Source organism: Bos mutus, chromosome 24 (assembly GCF_027580195.1).
Source record: "Bos mutus isolate GX-2022 chromosome 24, NWIPB_WYAK_1.1, whole genome shotgun sequence".
Classification (NCBI taxonomy): domain Eukaryota; kingdom Metazoa; phylum Chordata; class Mammalia; order Artiodactyla; family Bovidae; genus Bos; species Bos mutus.
In genome coordinates, this window is record NC_091640.1 from 22,392,130 (window position 1) to 22,412,200 (window position 20,071).

Below are 20,071 nucleotides of genomic sequence, written 5' to 3' on the forward strand. Positions count from 1 at the left end.
AAGATGTAAACCTCCCAGGCTTTTGCCAGTTTCGCCCAGAAATATCTTTTTCAACAGAGAAGGAAATGGCAACCCACTCCAATATTCTTGGCTGGAAAATTCCATGGACAGTGGACCTTGGCAGGCTGCAGTCCATGGGCCTCAGGGAATTGGACACGACTGAGGACTGAGTGACAGGACACACACACACACACACACACACACTCACACACATCTTTCTTAAGGCCTGGAAGCCACACCATGGAAATGAAATCTTGAAGAAGATCTCCTAGTCTCTGTGAGAGTAGACACCTAACTTTCTCACTGTGACAGTTGACCAACTTACCCGTCCTTATCTTCCAGTCCGTCTGCTCTTATTCACCCCCGAGTTTAGAAACCCTCCTGTCTTTGGTTCTGGTAGAGCTGAGTTCCACTTCTCTCCCCTCTGGCAAGAGTCTTAAAAAAGTCTTACCTGCCTTCTTAACTCCTTTTTCTACATTTGTGACATTTGTGATTTCCAAAACCAAGAATCTCTTGGGCACTTTCCTTCCAGGTTTAAAAAATAACTACTTCTAAGTCATACTTAGCTGACCAGATTTAACAAGTTCCTCCATTTTTTTAAGCTCTCTATCTAGACATCACAGATTCTGGAAGAAGTTACTTTCCAAGTTTCAATGTCAATCTTCTCTGATAATAGTTTCCTTGTCTTTCTTTGGTGTCCTGCTGATAGATTGGGGTAACCCATACAGTTTTCAAATATTTAACACATTCTCAATGAGGTTACCTTTTTCTTTTGTCTGACAACCTATCAAAATCAATGTCTCAAAAAAAAAAAAAAATCAACGTCTCTCTTGGAAATCAGTCAATTGTTTTATCTGGCAGAATCCCACTTACTGTAGCTGTGTCCTATTTAGTGTTAACCTGAAAATGATGCTCACTAATGGATTGTTCAAGTCAGATGTGTTTACCTGCTTTTGAAGAGAGGGAGAAAGGAAGAAAGATACATATCTGTGTGGCTTGCTTAACTATTTTGATCACTGATCAGGAGAACTCAAAATGATTTAATATACTGCATGACCTTCTGACAAGTTTCTATGAAAGGTTAAGTTACAATCTGGGAAATGAATGCACAATTTTCCTAAGTCTCTCTTGCTTGAAAAATTTAGAGCTTTTCTGTTCGTATGGATATAAAACTTATGTCAATCTTTCTTTGAGTTGGACAACTTGAATTCAAAAGACGTCTGTGACATATGTGTCTGTCTGTGCCAGGCACCACACCAGGTGCAGGAGGAGCTGGCATAATGTACTGAAATTCAGATAAATGTTTTCAAAATCATGACATAAGAACACTTTCATAATTCTTACAGTCTGTTGGCTGATACAGTCTTTAATATAACAATGATAAATTTAAAGATTTTTCCTAAGACTTTATTGCTTTTCTTTGTTAAATATTAATATTTTTTCTTTTTCTCATAAAACACTGGCCCATGATCTACATAGGGCTTCCCTAGTGGCTCAGACAGTAAAGAATCTGTCTGCAATGCAGGAGAGCTGGGTTTGATCCCTGGGTTGGGAAGATCCCCTGGAGAAGGGAATGGCAACCCACTCCAGTATTCTCACCTGCAGAATTCCATGGACAGAAAGAGCCTGGCAAACCACAGCCCATGGGGTTGCAAAGAGTCAGACATGACTGAGCGACCAACACTACTACATGTAGATCTACATGACTCTTGCGTCTTCAGTCTAAGAAGCTATGATACAAGAAGACACCTGTACTGGTCTGGATTTTGCTTAGATGGGCAAGTAGCACCTAGGTTCCTTCCTCTGTTAGATTCGTATCAACAGAGGTCACAGTTCCAGGTGACTGGTCAGGCCAGAAGTGCAGCTACACAGCCCAGGAAATTGGAAAGTCATGACTGAAACTGTCACAGGCACTTTAGACATGTTTCTAAAAGTGGAAAAAGCAAGGAGAGTGATTGAGATTCCCCGCATCAATTTTAATTTTCTTTCCTCTCTGTTAGTTCGTACACTGCCTTGGTGACTCCAGATTATTGGGAAATGATAAAGAAAAATGTGAATCTTATTATCTGGGGCTTTCCTTTATCGGTCCCGACCCTCATTCTTGCCAATCAGTTCCAATCTCCAGGAGAAACCTAATTTTGTCTCTTGCCTTCTTGGAGTAAAAGGCTTATGACTCAGTTCTGCTCTTCCTCATTCCTTATGCAGAGAATGAGAGATAAAAAGGCAATAAGAGAACTATACTTTTTTCTTTATAACATTTAATTTGAGATGTGTGTTCCTCCCTCCTTATGTCAAGTTCTCCTTCCTTGTGAATAAGAAAAATGGTCTAGAAGGAGATACCACCACCTAATTACTTACACAGCAACCTTGTATTTACATAAACTGACAACCTTTAATGAGTTTTCCACTGGAGTCAGTGGTTTGGTTTTCCTTGTATAGCAGGTCACCTCCAAACTCTTTTTAACTTTCGTTTTCCTTGTTACTTTTTAGGAGCTAGTTTGTAGGACAGCTTCTCCCCTTGGCATGAAGTTCAAATGATAGCTTTAGCTTTGTCTGGTAATCATGCCTGACTTCTTTTTCCCATATAAGCATATGATATCATTTTGCAAGTAAGTCATTCACTGATTCATTTCAACAATTTTATCTAGTGCCTGTAATGTGCCAGCCCCTGTGATAGTGTGGGGAAATGAACACAGACTTTGAAGTGTAGTTGATTGTATTAATGCCAACACTAAATAGTGTTTATTAAGCATCTGTGTGTATATATATATATTTAGGTTCACAAATCTTTTTTTTATATAAGATATACAGTCCTAATAACAAATTATGATGATTCATTGACTAATTTAATTCTTACCTAAGAGGAGGCAAAAAATGCCCAAACATACATTTTCTGTAAAGAATTTAGGATTTTAAGGAAAAGTACAAATGCCATAAGAATTAAGTTTTATTTCCATGAGTATTCAATAAACACTCTAGGGTGTTCCTTCAAAGTTTCATACTTACTCATCTCTGCAAAGAGCTGTCTTCTTTCTGCCATGGTATTTCCTCTTTTCCCACTATCTTCAATCATTCTATGAGACAAAATAATTACAATGTGTATTAGCCTCATGCTAATGAGGCAAGCAGCCATTTCTATACAAACCCACATGCTGTAGTCATGCTTACAAACATAGACACAAACTATTGAAAACTGCGTATTTAAAAAGAATAGCTTTCCATTGACTTACTTAAATGGTTGTACAAATTGTCCATATACAGTGTTGAAGGAAGCATAAAATTTTAATTTTCTAACACACAAATAACTACAATAGAGGATCACCTTGCACTATAACTGAATATAACCCTCTGCCATCATTCTGTTAGATGATTCATTTCACATACAGTTTCTTTCTTTCTTTTTTATTTTTTATTCAATTTTAATTTAAAAAAAATTATACATGTGTTCCCATCCTGAACCCTCCTCCCTCCTCCCTCCCCATACCATCCTCTGGGTCGTCCCAGTGCACCAGCCCCAAGCATCCAGCATCGTGCATTGAACCTGGACTGGCATCTCGTTTCATACATGACATTTCACATGTTTCAATGCCATTCTCCCAAATCTTCCCACCCTCTCCTCTCCCACAGAGTCCATAAGCCTGTTCTATACATCAGTGTCTCTTTTGCTGTCTCGTATACAGGATTATCGTTACCATCTTTCTAAATTCCATATATATGCGTTAGTATACTGTATTGGTGTTTGTCCTTCTGGCTTACTTCACTCTGTATAATAGGCTCCAGTTTCATCCACCTCATTAGAACTGATTCAAATGTATTCTTTTTAATGGCTGAGTAATACTCCATTGTGTATATGTACCACAGCTTTCTTATCCATTCATCTGCTGATGGACATCCAGGTTGTTTCCATGTCCTGGCTATTATAAACAGTGCTGCAATGAACATTGGGGTACACGTGTCTCTTTCCCTTCTGGTTTCCTCAGTGTGTATGCCCAGCAGTGGGATTGCTGGATCATAAGGCAGTTCTATTTCCAGTTTTTTAAGGAATCTCCACACTGTTCTCCATAGTGGCTGTACTAGTTTGCATTCCCACCAACAGTGTAAGAGGGTTCCCTTTTCTCCACACCCTCTCCAGCATTTATTATTTGTAGACTTTTGGATCGTAGCCATTCTGACTGGTGTGAAATGGTATCTCATAGTGGTTTTGATTTGCATTTCTCTGATAATGAGTGATGTTGAGCATCTTTTCATGTGTTTGTTAGCCATCTGTATGTCTTCTTTGGAGAAATGTCTATTTAGATCTTTTGGCCCATTTTTGATTGGGTCATTTATTTTTCTAGAGTTGAGCTGTAGGAGTTGCTTGTATATTTTTGAGATTAGTTGTTTGTCGGTTGCTTCATTTGCTATTATTTTCTCCCATTCTGAAGGCTGTCTTTTCACATTGCTAATAGTTTCCTTTGATGTGCAGAAGCTTTTAAGTTTAATTAGGTCCCATTTGTTTATTTTTGCTTTTATTTCCAATATTCTGGGAGGTGGGTCATAGAGGATCCTGCTGTGATGTATGTCAGAGAGTGTTTTGCCTATGTTCTCCTCTAGGAGTTTTATAGTTTCTGGTCTTACATTGAGATCTTTAATCCATTTTGAGTTTATTTTTGTATATGGTGTTAGAAAGTGTTCTAGTTTCATTCTTTTACAAGTGGTTGACCAGATTTCCCAGCACCACTTGTTAAAGAGATTGTCTTTAATCCATTGTATATTCTTGCCTCCTTTGTCAAAGATAAGGTGTCCATATGTGCGTGGATTTATCTCTGGGCTTTCTATTTTGTTCCATTGATCTATATTTCTGTCTTTGTGCCAGTACCATACTGTCTTGATAACTGTGGCTTTGTAGTAGAGCCTGAAGTCAGGTAGGTTGATTCCTCCAGTTCCATTTTTTCTTTCTCAAGATCGCTTTGGCTATTCGAGGTTTTTTGTATTTCCATACAAATTGTGAAATTATTTGTTCTAGCTCTGTGAAGAATACTGTTGGTAGCTTGATAGGGATTGCATTGAATCTATAAATTGCTTTGGGTAGTATACTCATTTTCACTATATTGATTCTTCCAATCCATGAACATGGTATATTTCTCCATCTATTAGTGTCCTCTTTGATTTCTTTCACCAGTGTTTTATAGTTTTCTATATATAGGTCTTTAGTTTCTTTAGGTAGATATATTCCTAAGTATTTTATTCTTTTCGTTGCAATGGTGAATGGAATTGTTTCCTTACTTTCTCTTTCTGTTTTCTCATTATTAGTGTATAGGAATGCAAGGGATTTCTGTGTGTTGATTTTATATCCTGCAACTTTACTATAATCATTGATTAGTTCTAGTAATTTTCTGGTGCAGTCTTTAGGGTTTTCTATGTAGAGGATCATGTCATCTGCAAAGAGTGAGAGTTTTACTTCTTCTTTTCCAATTTGGATTCCTTTTATTTCTTTTTCTGCTCTGATTGCTGTGGCCAAAACTTCCAAAACTATGTTGAATAGTAATGGTGAAAGTGGGCACCCTTGTCTTGTTCCTGACTTTAGAGGAAATGCTTTCAATTTTTCACCATTGAGGATAATGTTTGCTGTGGGTTTGTCATATATAGCTTTTATTATGTCGAGGTATGTTCCTTCTATTCCTGCTTTCTGGAGAGTTTTTATCATAAATGGGTGTTGAATTTTGTCAAAGGCTTTCTCTGCATCTATTGAGATAATCATATGGTTTTTGTTTTTCAATTTGTTAATGTGGTGTATTACATTGATTGATTTGTGGATATTGAAGAATCCTTGCATCCCTGGGATAAAGCCCACTTGGTCATGGTGTATGATCTTTTTAATGTGTTGTTGGATTCTGATTGCTAGAATTTTGTTTAGGATTTTTGCATCTATGTTCATCAGTGATATTGGCCTGTAGTTTTCTTTTTTTGTGGGATCTTTGTCAGGTTTTGGTATTAGGGTGAAACATACAGTTTCTTAATCAACTTTCAGAATGCCTGCAAAGAATCTTAGAGCAGACGTTACAGATTCCATTCAAGAAAAGATGAGAGCGAGACTCTTGTAGACTTAGTAAAGTAAATGGCACAGACATTTCTGACTCCAAGACTAGTCAACTTTCCACTACATTCTGTTGCAACTTGACCCAGCTGTACCCAAAACCTCAATTTAGAAGCAGGTTATTTTCCAAATGTTCATTTCTAATGGGAGTGTTTGGAACCTGCACCAGTTTTTCCATACACAATAATTTCATTGTGTGCCGGTTAGGTTCACCTCTCTGTACTTAACCATACCATTATCTGTAATGGAATTATTTCAAAAAATGGTATTAAAACACCAACAGTTAAAATGAAGAATTAAAACAAAAGGATTAAAAAATTAAAATTTGACTGAAGAAAAGGAAAATTATGGGAAAGTTAATGGAAATGATGTTTAGCCCCACAGAGAGTTTTGGGCTAAATAGTAAGCATTTTATAGGTTGATGGAGTTGATTTTTTGCTATAGCTAATTAAACTTTTAAAAACTAAAGTTTCCTCTCTCATACACACAAATCTACATACACTGATACATGCGTATATGTTTGCATTCAGGCATGGTAAAAGAAGGCACAGTTGATCTTTCTGCATGTCTTTCAATGTACCTTGTTCTTTCTCAAATGTGAATTTTTCTCAAGCTATCAGTATTATTTCTGTCTGGACTTCCCTCACTCTATACATGGATAAGTTTCAGTCACCCTACAGGTCTCAGTTTAGGTATATTTTCCTCTGAAATTCTCCCAAACTCTCTATGATGGGCTGGGTTTAGGGCCTTTCCTCTGAACCCGCATAGTCAGCTATGCCTCTCTCTCAACTCTGGGTATCCAACAGTAATGAAGTCACAGTTCCTGCCCTCAAGGGGCTTACATTCCAGTAGGGAGATAAGGAAGCATAAAAGCAATAAAAGCACAGTGAAGTAATCATAGCCATGGTAGTGGAAAAAAAATAGTGAATGCAAGAGAGGTTGACTACCTGGGGGTTAAATTTAAGGAACTACAATCCTCCTGTGGTAGCCAAGGGGGACTGGTTCCATTCCCTCCCCTGCTTCCCCTATACCAAAATCCTTGAATGCTCAAATTCCTTACATAAAATAGTGTTGCACATTTGGCCCTCTGGATCTGCCTTTGATGGGAGTTGGTTAAATCCTCAGTTTGGACCCTACAGATATGGAGGGTCCACTGTGAATGTGGCAGACAGCTCAAAAGATGAGGGGCTGTGTACGAAGTGACTCACTGGGGAGGAAAAGAACATTGGTGGTGAAACAAAATGGAATGTCAGACAAACTGGTCAAACAGCCTCTCCAGTTGCTTCTATGAGTTAAGGATTATCCATCTATTTCCAGGAAGGAAAAGGAGCGCTTGGAATAGCCTTGGTTTACAGACTTCAGGGAACTTTCCTGGTGGCTCAGATGGTAAAGAATCTGCCTGCAATGGAGGAGACCCTGGGTCAGGAAGATCCCCTGGAGAAAGGAATGACAACCCACTCCAGTATTCTTGCCTGGAGAATCCTATGGATAGAGGAGCCTGGTGGCTACAGTCCATGCGGTCACAGTCAGACACAACTAAGCAACTAACACTTTCACTTTACAGAGTTATGAGTGCAGACCCGTTCACAATGGGTGATAATATAACCAAGGTCAGAAATAATAATTGGAAAGGCACAGAATTATTCATGAAGTTTCTTCAACTTGGTAATGATGCAGTGGTGTTGTTTAGTTGCTAAGTTGTGTCCAGCTGTTTTGCAACTCCATGGACTGTAGCCCACCAGGCTACTCTGTCTGTGGAATTTCCCAGACAAGAACTGGAGTGGCTTGCCATTTCCTTCTTTAAGGGATCTTCCCGGCCCAGGGATCAAACCCGTGTCTCCTGCATTGGCAGGTGGATTCTTTACCACTGAGCCACCTGGGAAGTCCAACGACACAGTGCTGAACACAGTCAAATATTTTCTTTTTATGATATTTTGAATGTGCAGGTATGGTTGAAATATAGAGGCCTGGAGAAAAACATGCCCTTCCTGATTCATGGAACCCATCTCCTTTTCTCCAGAGGAGGCAGGTAGATAATAATCTGACATTCACAAAACTGTCTGGGGATAGCTTTCATTTTTTATTTCAAGAGCTCAGAAGTGGAGTTGAGGTAGTAGATAGGGGATAAAACAGGATATGTTCCTGTATCTGTCTATATGTTGGATTGAGATGAAAAGAATCATTAAAAATAAATCACAAAGGATGGCAGGCTAGCAAACTCTGATTGAAAATGTCAGGGAAGTAAAGACTGGCCTGTGAACTTGCAGCAGTAGTGGCTGTACTCCTCACTTGGTACTGTCTGTGACACCTCTTTTTCTAGTTAACTTTGTGTGTGTCTCTGTAAGGTATTTAGGGGAAGTGGCTGAAATTTTAAATTATTCAGTGTCTAGCCAAATCCAATCAACAAAAACTATGTCCAGTTGGTATTTATTGAACACATGAATAAAATATATTTAAAAAAGAGGAAAGAGAGAGAAAGGAAGAATAAGTTTTCTTTCCTCAAAGTGGACTTTCAATTATATTTTCAAAAACTGACTCATAGAAAAGTGAAATTCCAATTGTATTAGTTTCAGAGATTAATTATTTGAAATGAGTGAATCCACTTTATATTTTAAAAATAATCTCAGACCAGGCATTTAAAAAAATTTATACTTATATATTTATTCCAGTGGGATGAAACTCCTAGATCCAGAATTACTGTTTCAAAAGGAACGCATGTTTATAAAGTGGACAGGTCATGCCATGTTGCCACCCCAAACCAGAGGAGGCACATTGACATGGGTGATGATGACCAGCCTCCTGTTTTCCACACTGATACAGGTATGGCATATTAACCAGGTTAGATTTTAATTCTTCTGAGAGTCAAGATTTGTAATGAATTTGCAATTTTATGATCAATGGGGTTAAGAACCTAACACGCTTTTTTTATTCAAGTTCTTCGAACACGACACATCTGTTGGCATGCAACACCTATTTCCCTGACTGCTTTGTGTCATAGCACTGTTATTAAATGACACATTTATTCATACGCATTGTTATTTTTCTGCCAGTTGTCTATTACATCTTTTTGGCACCTTCTGCCATGCCAAAGTTGATTTAAATCTTTGTATGGGCTGGCTTACTGTCTTCATGTCTTCCAGGGCTCCATGTCCTACTCAGTAAAGTCTTTCTCCTTTCTGTGTTTACCTCTACTATATTTCATAATTAGAGCTGCTAAATACAAATGCCTCATATTTCTTTGTAAGGTCCAGTGGTGCTTTTTTTGGACAGTGGATAACTGATTGTTAAAACACTTCCCCAGTGATGAAAAACTAACCTTATTATATGTTGTGGTTTAGTCACTAAGTCGTATCTGACTCTTTGGAACCCCATGGACTGTAGCAGCCAGGGTCCTCTGTCTGTGGGATTCTCCCAGCAAGGATACTGGAGTGGGTTGCCATTTCCTTCTCCACAGACCATGCATTTTAAAGCAAAATCTTGTCTTATGAAGCAGAAGGTGAAATATACGCAAACTACACTGATGTCACCTTTTGGTCTATTCACCCCCATTTTGGTTAATTAACTCATAAAAGAATCATCGTTAGTTACACAATAGGTATTAATTCTCACTTCCAAGTGAAATGTGTACCTTATTAGGAAAAGAAAGAAAAAGCCAGTGGTATGAAATAATGGAAAACTTGGAAAATAATTACAAATATAAAAGGAAAAATAGCACACCTCTCATTCTACCCCCAGAGTTTCTTGGGAAGCAGTGTTGCTAGATAAAAGGGAGAATATTCATTTATTCCTCATTGATCAGAGTGAAAATAGTAAAAATGGGGGCACCCCAGTTTCCACCTTACACTGATTCCGTGGAAGGACTCATGGACAAAATGAGTTCCTGAATCAGGCTGCTTAGTTTCCAATTTAACTCTGATCAGTGGAACTTATAATACACAATACCTGGCTATATTCTTCTCAGTTGAGAAAGAAAGAAGAGAAAAACTTTCAGTAGAGGAAGGAGGAAGCACTTTACAGAGAACAATTTCACTTCTAACTGTCAAGAAGCTTGGCTTTTTGTGAATTTAAGTATAACAACAACTGCCTGAAGTCATATGAGGAGACAAAAGGGAAAATAACCTGTCTATGATAATACTAATATCACAAGGTGCATGGCTCACCAACAGGCCTGATTTGATGGGTTTCTGTTGCTCATTCATGTAGACGAGATGTTTACCTTGGAATTTACCAGAAGATCGCAGCAATGTCAAAAGAGCATAAAGAACTAACAATGACAAATAAGGGATAAGGCCCATCAGATGTTTCTTTTACTAGCACTCAGTCCCACAGATTCTACAGGCTGTGCATTCTTTTCAGTCTTGAGACTCCATCCACTCATTTATTTAAGCAATATTTATAATTTAGCTGCAATTGATCAGACGCACTGCTAGCTTCTTGAGATCTGAAGATGAGAAAGACATGATCCTTGCCATTAAGAAGCTCACATTCTAGAAGGGGAAACAAAGTCTCTAACAAGTAATTATAAATGGGTGGAATACATACAATAATGAAGTATGTTCTGCTGGATATAGTGGTTTATACCTAGGAAGATTCTAAAGAGTTATCAAAGAAAGGGTGACTCTGGGGCAGAGCTTTAAGAGATAAATAGGAATTTTCCAGATAGAAAAGAGTGAAGGGAGGGCAATTATAGTTAGAAAGAATCACTAAAAAAAGAAGCGTGGAGCTTGAAAAATGGTATGTTGCATTTAGGAACTGGGAATAGTTCAGTATTGCTGAGTGCAAGTGAGAGGCAAGTAGGCATCCCATTTAGAAAGCCTTATTTGTCTAGTCTAGATAGTATATGGCTTTCTTCCGAAAAGCTGGGTGCCATCCATGGTTTAAGCAGGGAATTGATCTAAACAGATTTTGGCAAGATTGCTCCAGATTGTATGTTGAGTGAGGGAAAGACTGGGGAGCAGGAGGGTAAGGGGTAGAAACCCAAGAGTAAGGGCAGAGTCTAGTTAGCTGGATACTTCTGTGATTCAGGAGTGAGAATAATATGTTTTAGGCTAAAGGAGTGACTTGAGAGATATTTAGGCCACATTCAGTAGGACTTGGTGACTGGCAGGTCACATGGAGAACAGCAGAGGAGAGGACCTCGACTTTGGCTTTCCCAGGGAACTTCACGTTATTAGAAAACGTTCTGCTGATCTCCTGGCCATAATGGGTTTGTAGGAGGTGAGGTCTTCAAGTCACCCTTCTTCCAGCACAGTCATTAAAAAAGACTGAAAACTGGACAAGAAGGATTCCACCTCTTATCTCCTATGTAGGAGGCGAATGAAATAACAGAGTAGAACAGTGTGGGAACCAGAAAGAATTAAAGAATAAATCCAAATGTAAGGCGCTGAGTGTTGGAAGAAAAGTGCACTTCATTTTGGCTTAGTGAGAAGTTCACACTGAAATATCACATCCTTCATGACAGCTCTTTAATCCAACATCATCTGTAATAAACAGACATTTCTATTACGGATGATGTATAAGACATTTTAAATGTAGAAGCTTAAACTAATGGTGTCTTCCATTTATATAACTTTCTGATGATTATAAAATGCTTTTCCCTATAACCTGGTGAGGAAGTTGACGAGATATTATTAATATTACTCTCAAATTCTAGGCCCTCCCAAATATAAAGTATTTTCTGACAGAACAGGAAATGGAACCATTAATTTTTTGCTTTTAATTTTGAAATTCTTCAGCTAGTATGGATTCTAATAGCCAGCAATTTTATTCTTGCTGCCACTGTTCAACACAAATGAAGATTTTCTGAAATTGGTAAACTGAAAAGCAGTTGGTGATCAATAGCGCAAAAAGAGACTAGGGAGAAAGGACGCACAGAACTCTCAAATGTCACTGAGAAATCCCTTTGGGTGCTACTTCTTGCTGGAATCCTCCCATTTTAAATCACTGTTGTCTTGGAAATGATCATTCAGATGAAAAGAGTTCCCAGTGTCCAGATTTATGTAAACCCAGACACACACAAACACAGCAACTCACACCCCGATTCACACTCTCACATTTTAAATTCACTGAAGCTGACAGTGTTTTTAGAAATGTCTGGCTCTGCTTGGCTTCTGCTCCCATTTAGCAAACACTAGACATGAGGATTTAGCATTTAGTGTGATGAACCCCTTCCCAGGCTTTTAAACTTCCCTCCTTTTGCTCCAGGTGGATGACAGGAACATGACGGGTCCAGCCGTCACCAACTGCGGTGACGCCCAAAGTTAATAACTACAATGCAGGCCCTTCCAAGCTCCTTTCCTCCCTCAACTGATTTCCTGTGTGCATGTGCATGCTCAGTCACTTCAGTTGTGTCTACCTCTTTGTGACCCCATGGACTGTACCTTGCCAGGCTCCTCTGTCCATAGAGTTATCCCAGGCAAGAACACTGGAGCCAGCTGCCAGTTCCTCCCCCAGGGGAATCTTCCCAACCCAGGGATCGAACCTGAGGCTCCTGCATTGGCAGGTGGATTCTTTATTGGTGGCATATAAATGCCTGTTTTCATTTCTATTAATGAAAAGCACCCTCTGATAGCATTTTCTCAGATTTACATTCTAGTCCCGATCTCTGGCAATATGATAGAAAAGTATTCAGAGCTCTTTCCTGAGGCAAAGTATAATTGCATTTGCTTTTACCTCCTAGTCCTTTATCTAGACAAGCTCCTGAAAGTAGGAAAATGCTGTCACTGAAATAAATGGCTATAATGGGCTTCTGGCTCAGCCTTTTACTTTGAACATCATCTTGGAACTTGAGTTTTGTTTGGGGGAGTGAGGGACATGAGCTTACTATTTTAGGGCTAGGACCCGCTGGATTCGTTATCAGGGATTGGGTCTTTCCTCCAAAGTACCCACCATGGTGGTTCTCAGCGGTGGCTGAACATCACCCTGGCCTGGAGACTTCATAAAAAAATACAAATACTATCTGGATCTACTGAACCAGGGGTCGAAGTGGAACCCTTGCGCTTTAACAGTGCACCACAGGCATCGCTGATACGTAGCCAGACTGGTGCTAGAAATACTACGCTATTTGAGTTTGACTGTTGAACAATAACAACAGGTTGGAATTCTTTTTTTACAAATTTATTTTTGGCTGTGCTGAGTGTTCCATGCTGCGCTGAATGTTTGTTGCTGCACGTGATCTTTTCTCTAGTTGCGCCAAATGGGGGCTGCTCTCCAGTCGCGAGTGCACAGGCTTCTCATTTCGGTGGCTTCTCTTGTTGTCTGGCACGGGCTCTAGGAAAGCTGGCTCAGTGATTGCGGTGAACCAGGCTTAGTTGTCCTGAGGCATGTGGGATCCTAGCTCCCGGACCAGGGGTGGAACCCATGTCCCCTGCACTGGCAGGCAGATTCTTAACCACTGGACCACCAGGGAAGTCCCTAGGTTGGAATTCTTATGTTGCCTTATAATATGTTTCTCTAGCTTGTAAGATCCACTTTATAATGTACTTTGAGCCAAGGGAGAAGATAATTAATTCTTCCGAGAATGTAAATATACATACACTGATGATGATGGTGATGGTGAAAGTCGCTCAGTCGGGTCGACTTTTTGTGACCCCATGGATTGTAGACCACCAGGCTCCTCTGTCCATGAAATTCTCCAGGCAAGAATATTGGAGTGGGTATCCGTTCCCTTCTCCAGGGGATCTTCCCAATCCAGGGATGGACCCAGGTCTCCTGCATTGCAGGCAGATTCTTTATCATCTGGGCCACCAGGGAAGCCCTGATATACTGATATGGGTACATGATAAGGTAAACTTTAAGAAACAAAAAAAAGGTCATTAAAAAGTGAGAAAACAATTTTTATCCGGAAAGGACTAGTATCAGTGGTACTTTCAAGTCAGGAAGGAAGGCTGTTCTGGGGTCAGAGTGTACAAGACGTTTAAGGTCATTGGGTTTTGCTTGACTCCATTTGGCTTGGTACGAGGCTAGGCCTCCTGCTCAAGAGCATAGGGTATGATTCTCACCTCCTCCTATTAGTCAGGATTTAAAGATTGCAGAGCAGGGCTGGAAGCAGTTTGGCATGGGGAAAAGGAGCCGTTTGGAAGGAAGATGATAAAAACTCGGACTCTGTTGTGTGAGGTTAAAAGGACTAGAAAGTCTCTGAAGGACTTGGAAGCCCTGCCTAAGAGCTTCATCAAAGGGACCTCAAGAGTCTCTGGGGGAGACAACCACAAGGACAGGGGGTCGCCTGTACTGCTGCCTTCAGCACTGCACTGGGACCTATGATGTTCTTAGAGAACCATGTTTTATCTCATATGATGTGCCGTTGGGACAAGGGTTGTATGTGTGTGCATCTGTATTGCCCACAAGCAATAATGTTATTTGTATAGGAAGTCCCCATGAACCTCCAAGTTGTGAACTTTCAAAGATGTGAATGTACTTTCGCATGTCCAATCACGTAACTTAGCTCACGTGTCTGGTGTACACTGTCACGTGTGTGCATCCTCTACAAGGGGAGCAGGAAATGGCAAGGAGATTTTATCTGAGGAGTCACTGTTAGCTTTTGAGGCACAGGATCTGAACACAGAACAGTACATGCAGGAGGCAGCAGCCGTTCAGAATGTAATGCAGTGCTACCGTGTCGTCTATGATGAGAACAAAAGAGCTATGACCCAGACATCACTGGGTCATTCTTATCAAGAGGGTTAGATAGAACTGCATCCAGCAAAGAACCAGAACCTGTGCCGTCAACATCAGGTGTGAGTGAAACTGCAGCTCGGCCTCCGTCTCCTGTTGCTGACGATCCTTCAGCTCTCCCATCTCCCACCCCCTCTCCCTCCTCCTCTAGTAACTCTTCTAGACTGTTCGCTCGATGCCAGCCCCTGTATGCTTGCTGTTGTACTGTACTACTGTGCTTTTCAAGTACTCTACTGTAAGATTAAAGGTGTTTTCTTTATTTTTTGTTCTTGTTTTTAATGTATTATTTGTGTGAAAAGCATTATAAACCTATTATATTACAGTACTATATAGCCGATTGTAGGCTAACTTTGTTGGATTTATAAACAAATTGAACTTATGAATGCACTCTCAGAACGGGACTCATTTATATGTAGGGGACTTACTGGATAGACCCACTTGGTTATGGGGGAACTATGGCTGACCTGAACATTGGAACCAGAGTCTTCCCTGCCATCCTGCTGGGACTATGAAGTCCTTAACTTCTGAGGGGGCAGGTGTTAGGAAATGGTCTGCCTTCTGATTATTTGGAACCGTCTCGATTCAGTGTAGGATGTCCCTGCTCATAAATGTAGGTCTATTTCCTTTCCCGACATATCTATTAAATGAAAACAAATAAATGAAGAATGAAAATTTCCCTCTCCCCATAATTATAAGACAATTTTTCCCTAATCTTGCAATAAGACAACTCCAAATTTTTGAGTTTGGCCCCACGTATTTCTGAGCCCCACTTATCTCATTATAGTGGGATTATACTATATATATGTAGTATATATGTATACTATATAGTATTATATATATAATAGTATACATACTGTGCGTTGTTGTTTAGTCATTAAGTCACGTTGGACTCTTTTGCAACCCCATGGACTATAGCCTGCCAGGCTCCTCTGTCCATGGGATTTCCCAGGCAAGAATACTGGAGTGGGGTTGCCATTTCCTTCTCCAGGGGATCTTCCTCACCCAGGGATCAAACCCACGTCCTGTTTGACAGGCAGATCTTTATCACTGAGTTACCTGGGAAGTCCCGTATATATTGTATATATTATATATATTATTTTACTTGCATATGTAAAAATGTGTATATGTATACACACTTATGCAAGTAAAATAATTTGAAAAAATTTAAAAATGTAATTCAAACTTTTTTGAAGTGATTGCATTCAACTTAGCTTCTTAATTAAGAGGTATTAGCCGATTAAGCAGAGAAGGCAATGGCACCCCACTCCAGTACTCTTGCCTGGAAAATCCCATGGACGGAGGAGCCTGATAGGCTGCAGTCCTTGGGGTCGCTAAGAGTCAGACACGATTGAGTGACTTCATTTTCACTTTTCACTTTCATGCATTGGAGAAGGAAATGGCAACCCACTCCAGTGTTCTTGCCTGGAGACTATCCAGTCTATAATTTCTTTTAAAGTTTAGCCCCTTTCAATGATTTGATAAAAAGTATGGATCCTCACCCCACCAAAATGCTTATGTCTCTGGATACACAAATGAAGAAATTACAGCTCCTTGCTTGGGCTGGTTTTGGGGAAGAAAGCCAGGATTTGGTAAGAATCAAAGGTAGCTTTATTTTTTAGGGAGCACCAATCATTAGTGAAAGGGAGCAGTCAGTGGATACATCTGCAGAGCAGCTGTCCAGAGGAGAGAGCAAGAGGCTCCTGGTGGCCTCTGAATGCCAGGAAAATAGGAAAGATGTTGAGGTAGAGCCAGCACGATGTGGAGAAGACAGTGATGGGCTCCTCATGTGGTAGAAACCAGGGTGCCCAAATATACAAAGTCAGTATGCGAGTGTCAGGCAGAAACTTGCATCTGGAAAAGGCAAAGTTCTTTAGGACTTTACTGGCATGACTCCTGGTGCTTGAAAGGATTTTATTTTGGAAGAGCCTGAAAAGAGTACGAAGGCCTACCCTGGTGGCTCAGTGGTAAAGAATCTGCTTGCCAAGTAGGAGATGCTGGTTCCATCCCTGGGTCAGGAAGATCCTCTGGAGAAGGAAATGGCAACCTATGCCAGTATTCTTGCCTGAGAAATCCCGTGGACAGAGGAGCCTGGCGGACTACAGTCCATGGGATCGTGAGTCAGATGCAACTTAGCATCTAAACAGCAGCAAAAAGAGTAGGAGAAAGAAATAGGTCCTCTCTTGTCCATGGCTAATGTGCTGAGAAAGCAAAACAAAACTGAGGCTACTACTGACCATGGGCTAATTGCTATCTGGATTTGTAGGGGTTAGATTCCCCTGAGGAGAATCAGGAAAAGGAGAGTGAGAATAAAAATGAAGGGCAGAGCACTGAGCATTCAGATATAAGCCAGGGAGGAACGCGTGCTTTAAATCTTCCATTTCTTATTTTTTAGAGTTGGGGAGTGCTGGGTTTGGAGAGGTGGAAAAGGGAGAGGCAGGGAGTTCATTGTTTTCTGCTAGAGGACAAGAAAATCAGACTTTTTCTGGGGGAAGATATAGTAACAATAATAAAAACCACAATACTATTTAAAACATAACTGTTTTACAAAAAAGTGAACAAGGTACCAAACACTAAGAAGGAATTTTCTCATTATGTTCTTATAAGAACATCATAACAATGGCATATTACTATTTCCATTTCACTTATGTGGAAACCGAGCTTCAGAGAGATTAAGTAATTGCCCAAGTGATCAATTTAGGGCTTAAAACCAGACATGTCTAACTATAGAGTCCACTAGTCTTCTTAAGAAAAACCAAAACAGAATCGTATGAAATAAGACTCACAGGAACAACAGTTTTTCCTGCAGGCAGTGGAGCTGGGATGTTGCCCATAGATACACACTGACATGGACTAAAGCAGAAGTGAAGAAATACATGAGTGGATGCCAAGGGGAGCTGGGCAGGATCAAGTTAATGGGCTGTAACAATGCCACAGTTTTGCTGAGAAAAGAGACCTGCACATCATAAAATGCCTATATCCTCTTCATCCCTCATCATTTTCTTCCACTTCGCCTCTTTCCATTTGATTCCCTCTTTCTCTGATCCAGACCACCCTTCTTGCCCTTTCTTTTCCTTTCCTTAACTCTCCTCCTTTATTCACTTTCTTCATTTCGATGTGCATTAGGGACTATGACTCAAACCAACAAAGCAGATAGTTCTTAGCTCAAGAAACAAAGGCAGGAAGAGTGGGAAAAGAAAAAGTTACATAAAAAGTTCTAAGGATCTCATGTACAGCATGGTGACTGTAGCTAATAATACTGTGTTTTAAACATGAAATTTACTAAGAGAGTAGATGTTAAGTGCTCTCATCAAAATAAAAAGTAACTATGTGAAGTGATGGATGTGTTAATTGACTTGATTGTGGGAATCATTTCACAGTGTATATGTCTATTGAATCATCACATTGTACACTTTACATATAAAATTATAATTTTAAATGTCAAATATATCTCAATAAATTTGGGGAAAAAAGAAAGAAAAGCATTAGTTGTTAGGCCTTAAAAATACAAATTTCCTTGGAGGATCAGAAAATTCACATTAATGGAATTAATTGAGTGGCTTTCTTCTTAATATCTGGCTGTGTACTACGATAACAGCAGTGAGGGGATGGCATTTGGATTGACTGGGAAAAGGAAAGAACCATGGCTCATGGATGCTTTCTGGAGAGGTCAGGTTTGGATGATACACCTCAGAGGTCTCATGAGAAAACCTCCTTTAGAGATCAGGAAGATGTGAGGGCCTATGGTGAAAGAGGGCTAAGAGGTGGGTGGGAGGTTGTCGATCTGACCATCGCTGTATACGTACGGATTCAGAACCAATAACAAAACGTAAGAACAACACAGGGTTCCAAGTACAGTCCATGAAGGGTATGCACAGACCACAGGAAATGTTTACAAACTTTTTAAATTTTTTTGGCTGCACTTTTTAGCATGTGAGATCTAAGTTCCTGACCAGAGACTGAAGCCGTGCCCCCTGCATTGGAGTATGGAGTCCTGACCAGGGAAGTCCCTGTTTACTGAATTTTTAAAATATCCATTTTCTCCCTACTCATTCTTCTAGATATCTCTGAAAAACCTACTTGGACCAGAACAAGTATTTTTAAAGGGCAAATCTCAAGTATTCTAGATGGCAGGAAGAATTATTTTGTTTTCATTTAAAATAAGAACTTTAAGGGAACCCACATTCAAACAACTTTTCACTTTAGTTTAATGGGTCAGTAAAAAGTGGGGGAGAGGCTAACTCTGGGTTCATCATTAGTCAATTCATTACATTAATGTGCTATTTTTTCCTTTTCCCACTCAAATTCTCTCGGTGGAGACTGTCTCAGGCAGATATAATACAGAACAACTCAGAAGACAGCAATGACATTGTAGGGACTTTGATGATTGTTATTCAATAAAAGCATAGCCAGGTATATGGGGTTAATGAAGGCACAGGCCAGCATTAAATAGGCCACGTGGAGAAGAAACAGGCAGAGTGTAGGAGCAGCCAAAAGTTACCGCTGCAAGATCCCCAGGAGCAAACAATGGCATTTTGAATACCAGGGTCCTTTCCCTGGGACGAGACTTGACTGGTACAACAGGATACAGAATGGAAAGAGAAGAAACAGAGGCAGCCCTTATTTTTTGCCTCTGGATCTGTTTCTCTGAATTATAAGGCTCTCTGTTATGTCCCTTCCATTGAAGAGAATTTTGTTTGAAAGTAAGGAACGTCTGGAAGAAATCTCTGTTTCTTGAGAGAGCCATGGCTCTAAGTTGGTGGTAGCCAAGAATCTGAGTGGGGAAGAATAGCCAGCCGGTGGAAAGGCGCCTTATTTTTTTGTCTGGAATCAGGCAGGCCCTCTGAATCATCTGGTTGAGGCAAAGGCATGAATGCCTGGGTTATGGAGCAGGAAGGGACTCTGAGATTTATTCATTAATAATAATAACAAAAATAGTCAGCGTTCGTTAAGTAGTTACTAACTGTGGGGAGGCTCTGAACTAAGCATTTTACATGAACTATCTGACTTATTTTTTGTTCCTAACTCTGAGATAGGTCATATTATACTACCCTGTTTTATAGATGGGAAAAGCAAGGTGGATGAGGAAGATAGAACAACGGTCCGTCAAGGATGCCCAAGTCCTAATCTCCAGGATTTGTGAATACATCACCTTACATGATTTCAAATTGTGGTGTTGGAGAAGACTCTTGAGAGTTCCTTGGACAGCAAGGAGATCAAACCATTTAATCCTAAAGGAAATCAGTCCTGAGTAGTCATTGGAAGGACTGATGCTGAAGCTGAAGCTCTACTACTTTGGCCACCTCATGCAAAGAGCTGACCCAC

At 40.0% G+C, this 20,071-nt stretch overlaps 1 protein-coding gene across 20 annotated transcripts in view; it reads right to left on the bottom strand.

Moving 5' to 3' along the window:
• Window positions 1-20,071, bottom strand: part of DTNA (dystrobrevin alpha) — a 461,852-nt gene that overhangs the window by 163,816 nt on the left and 277,965 nt on the right. For all 20 annotated transcript variants that reach the window (XM_070361690.1, XM_070361688.1, XM_070361687.1 and 17 more), the window contains one exon: window positions 3,007-3,074. In XM_070361690.1, coding sequence (XP_070217791.1) covers window positions 3,007-3,073 — 67 coding nt within the window. In that variant the 5' untranslated portion in view covers window position 3,074. The remainder of the gene's footprint in view (window positions 1-3,006; window positions 3,075-20,071) is intronic.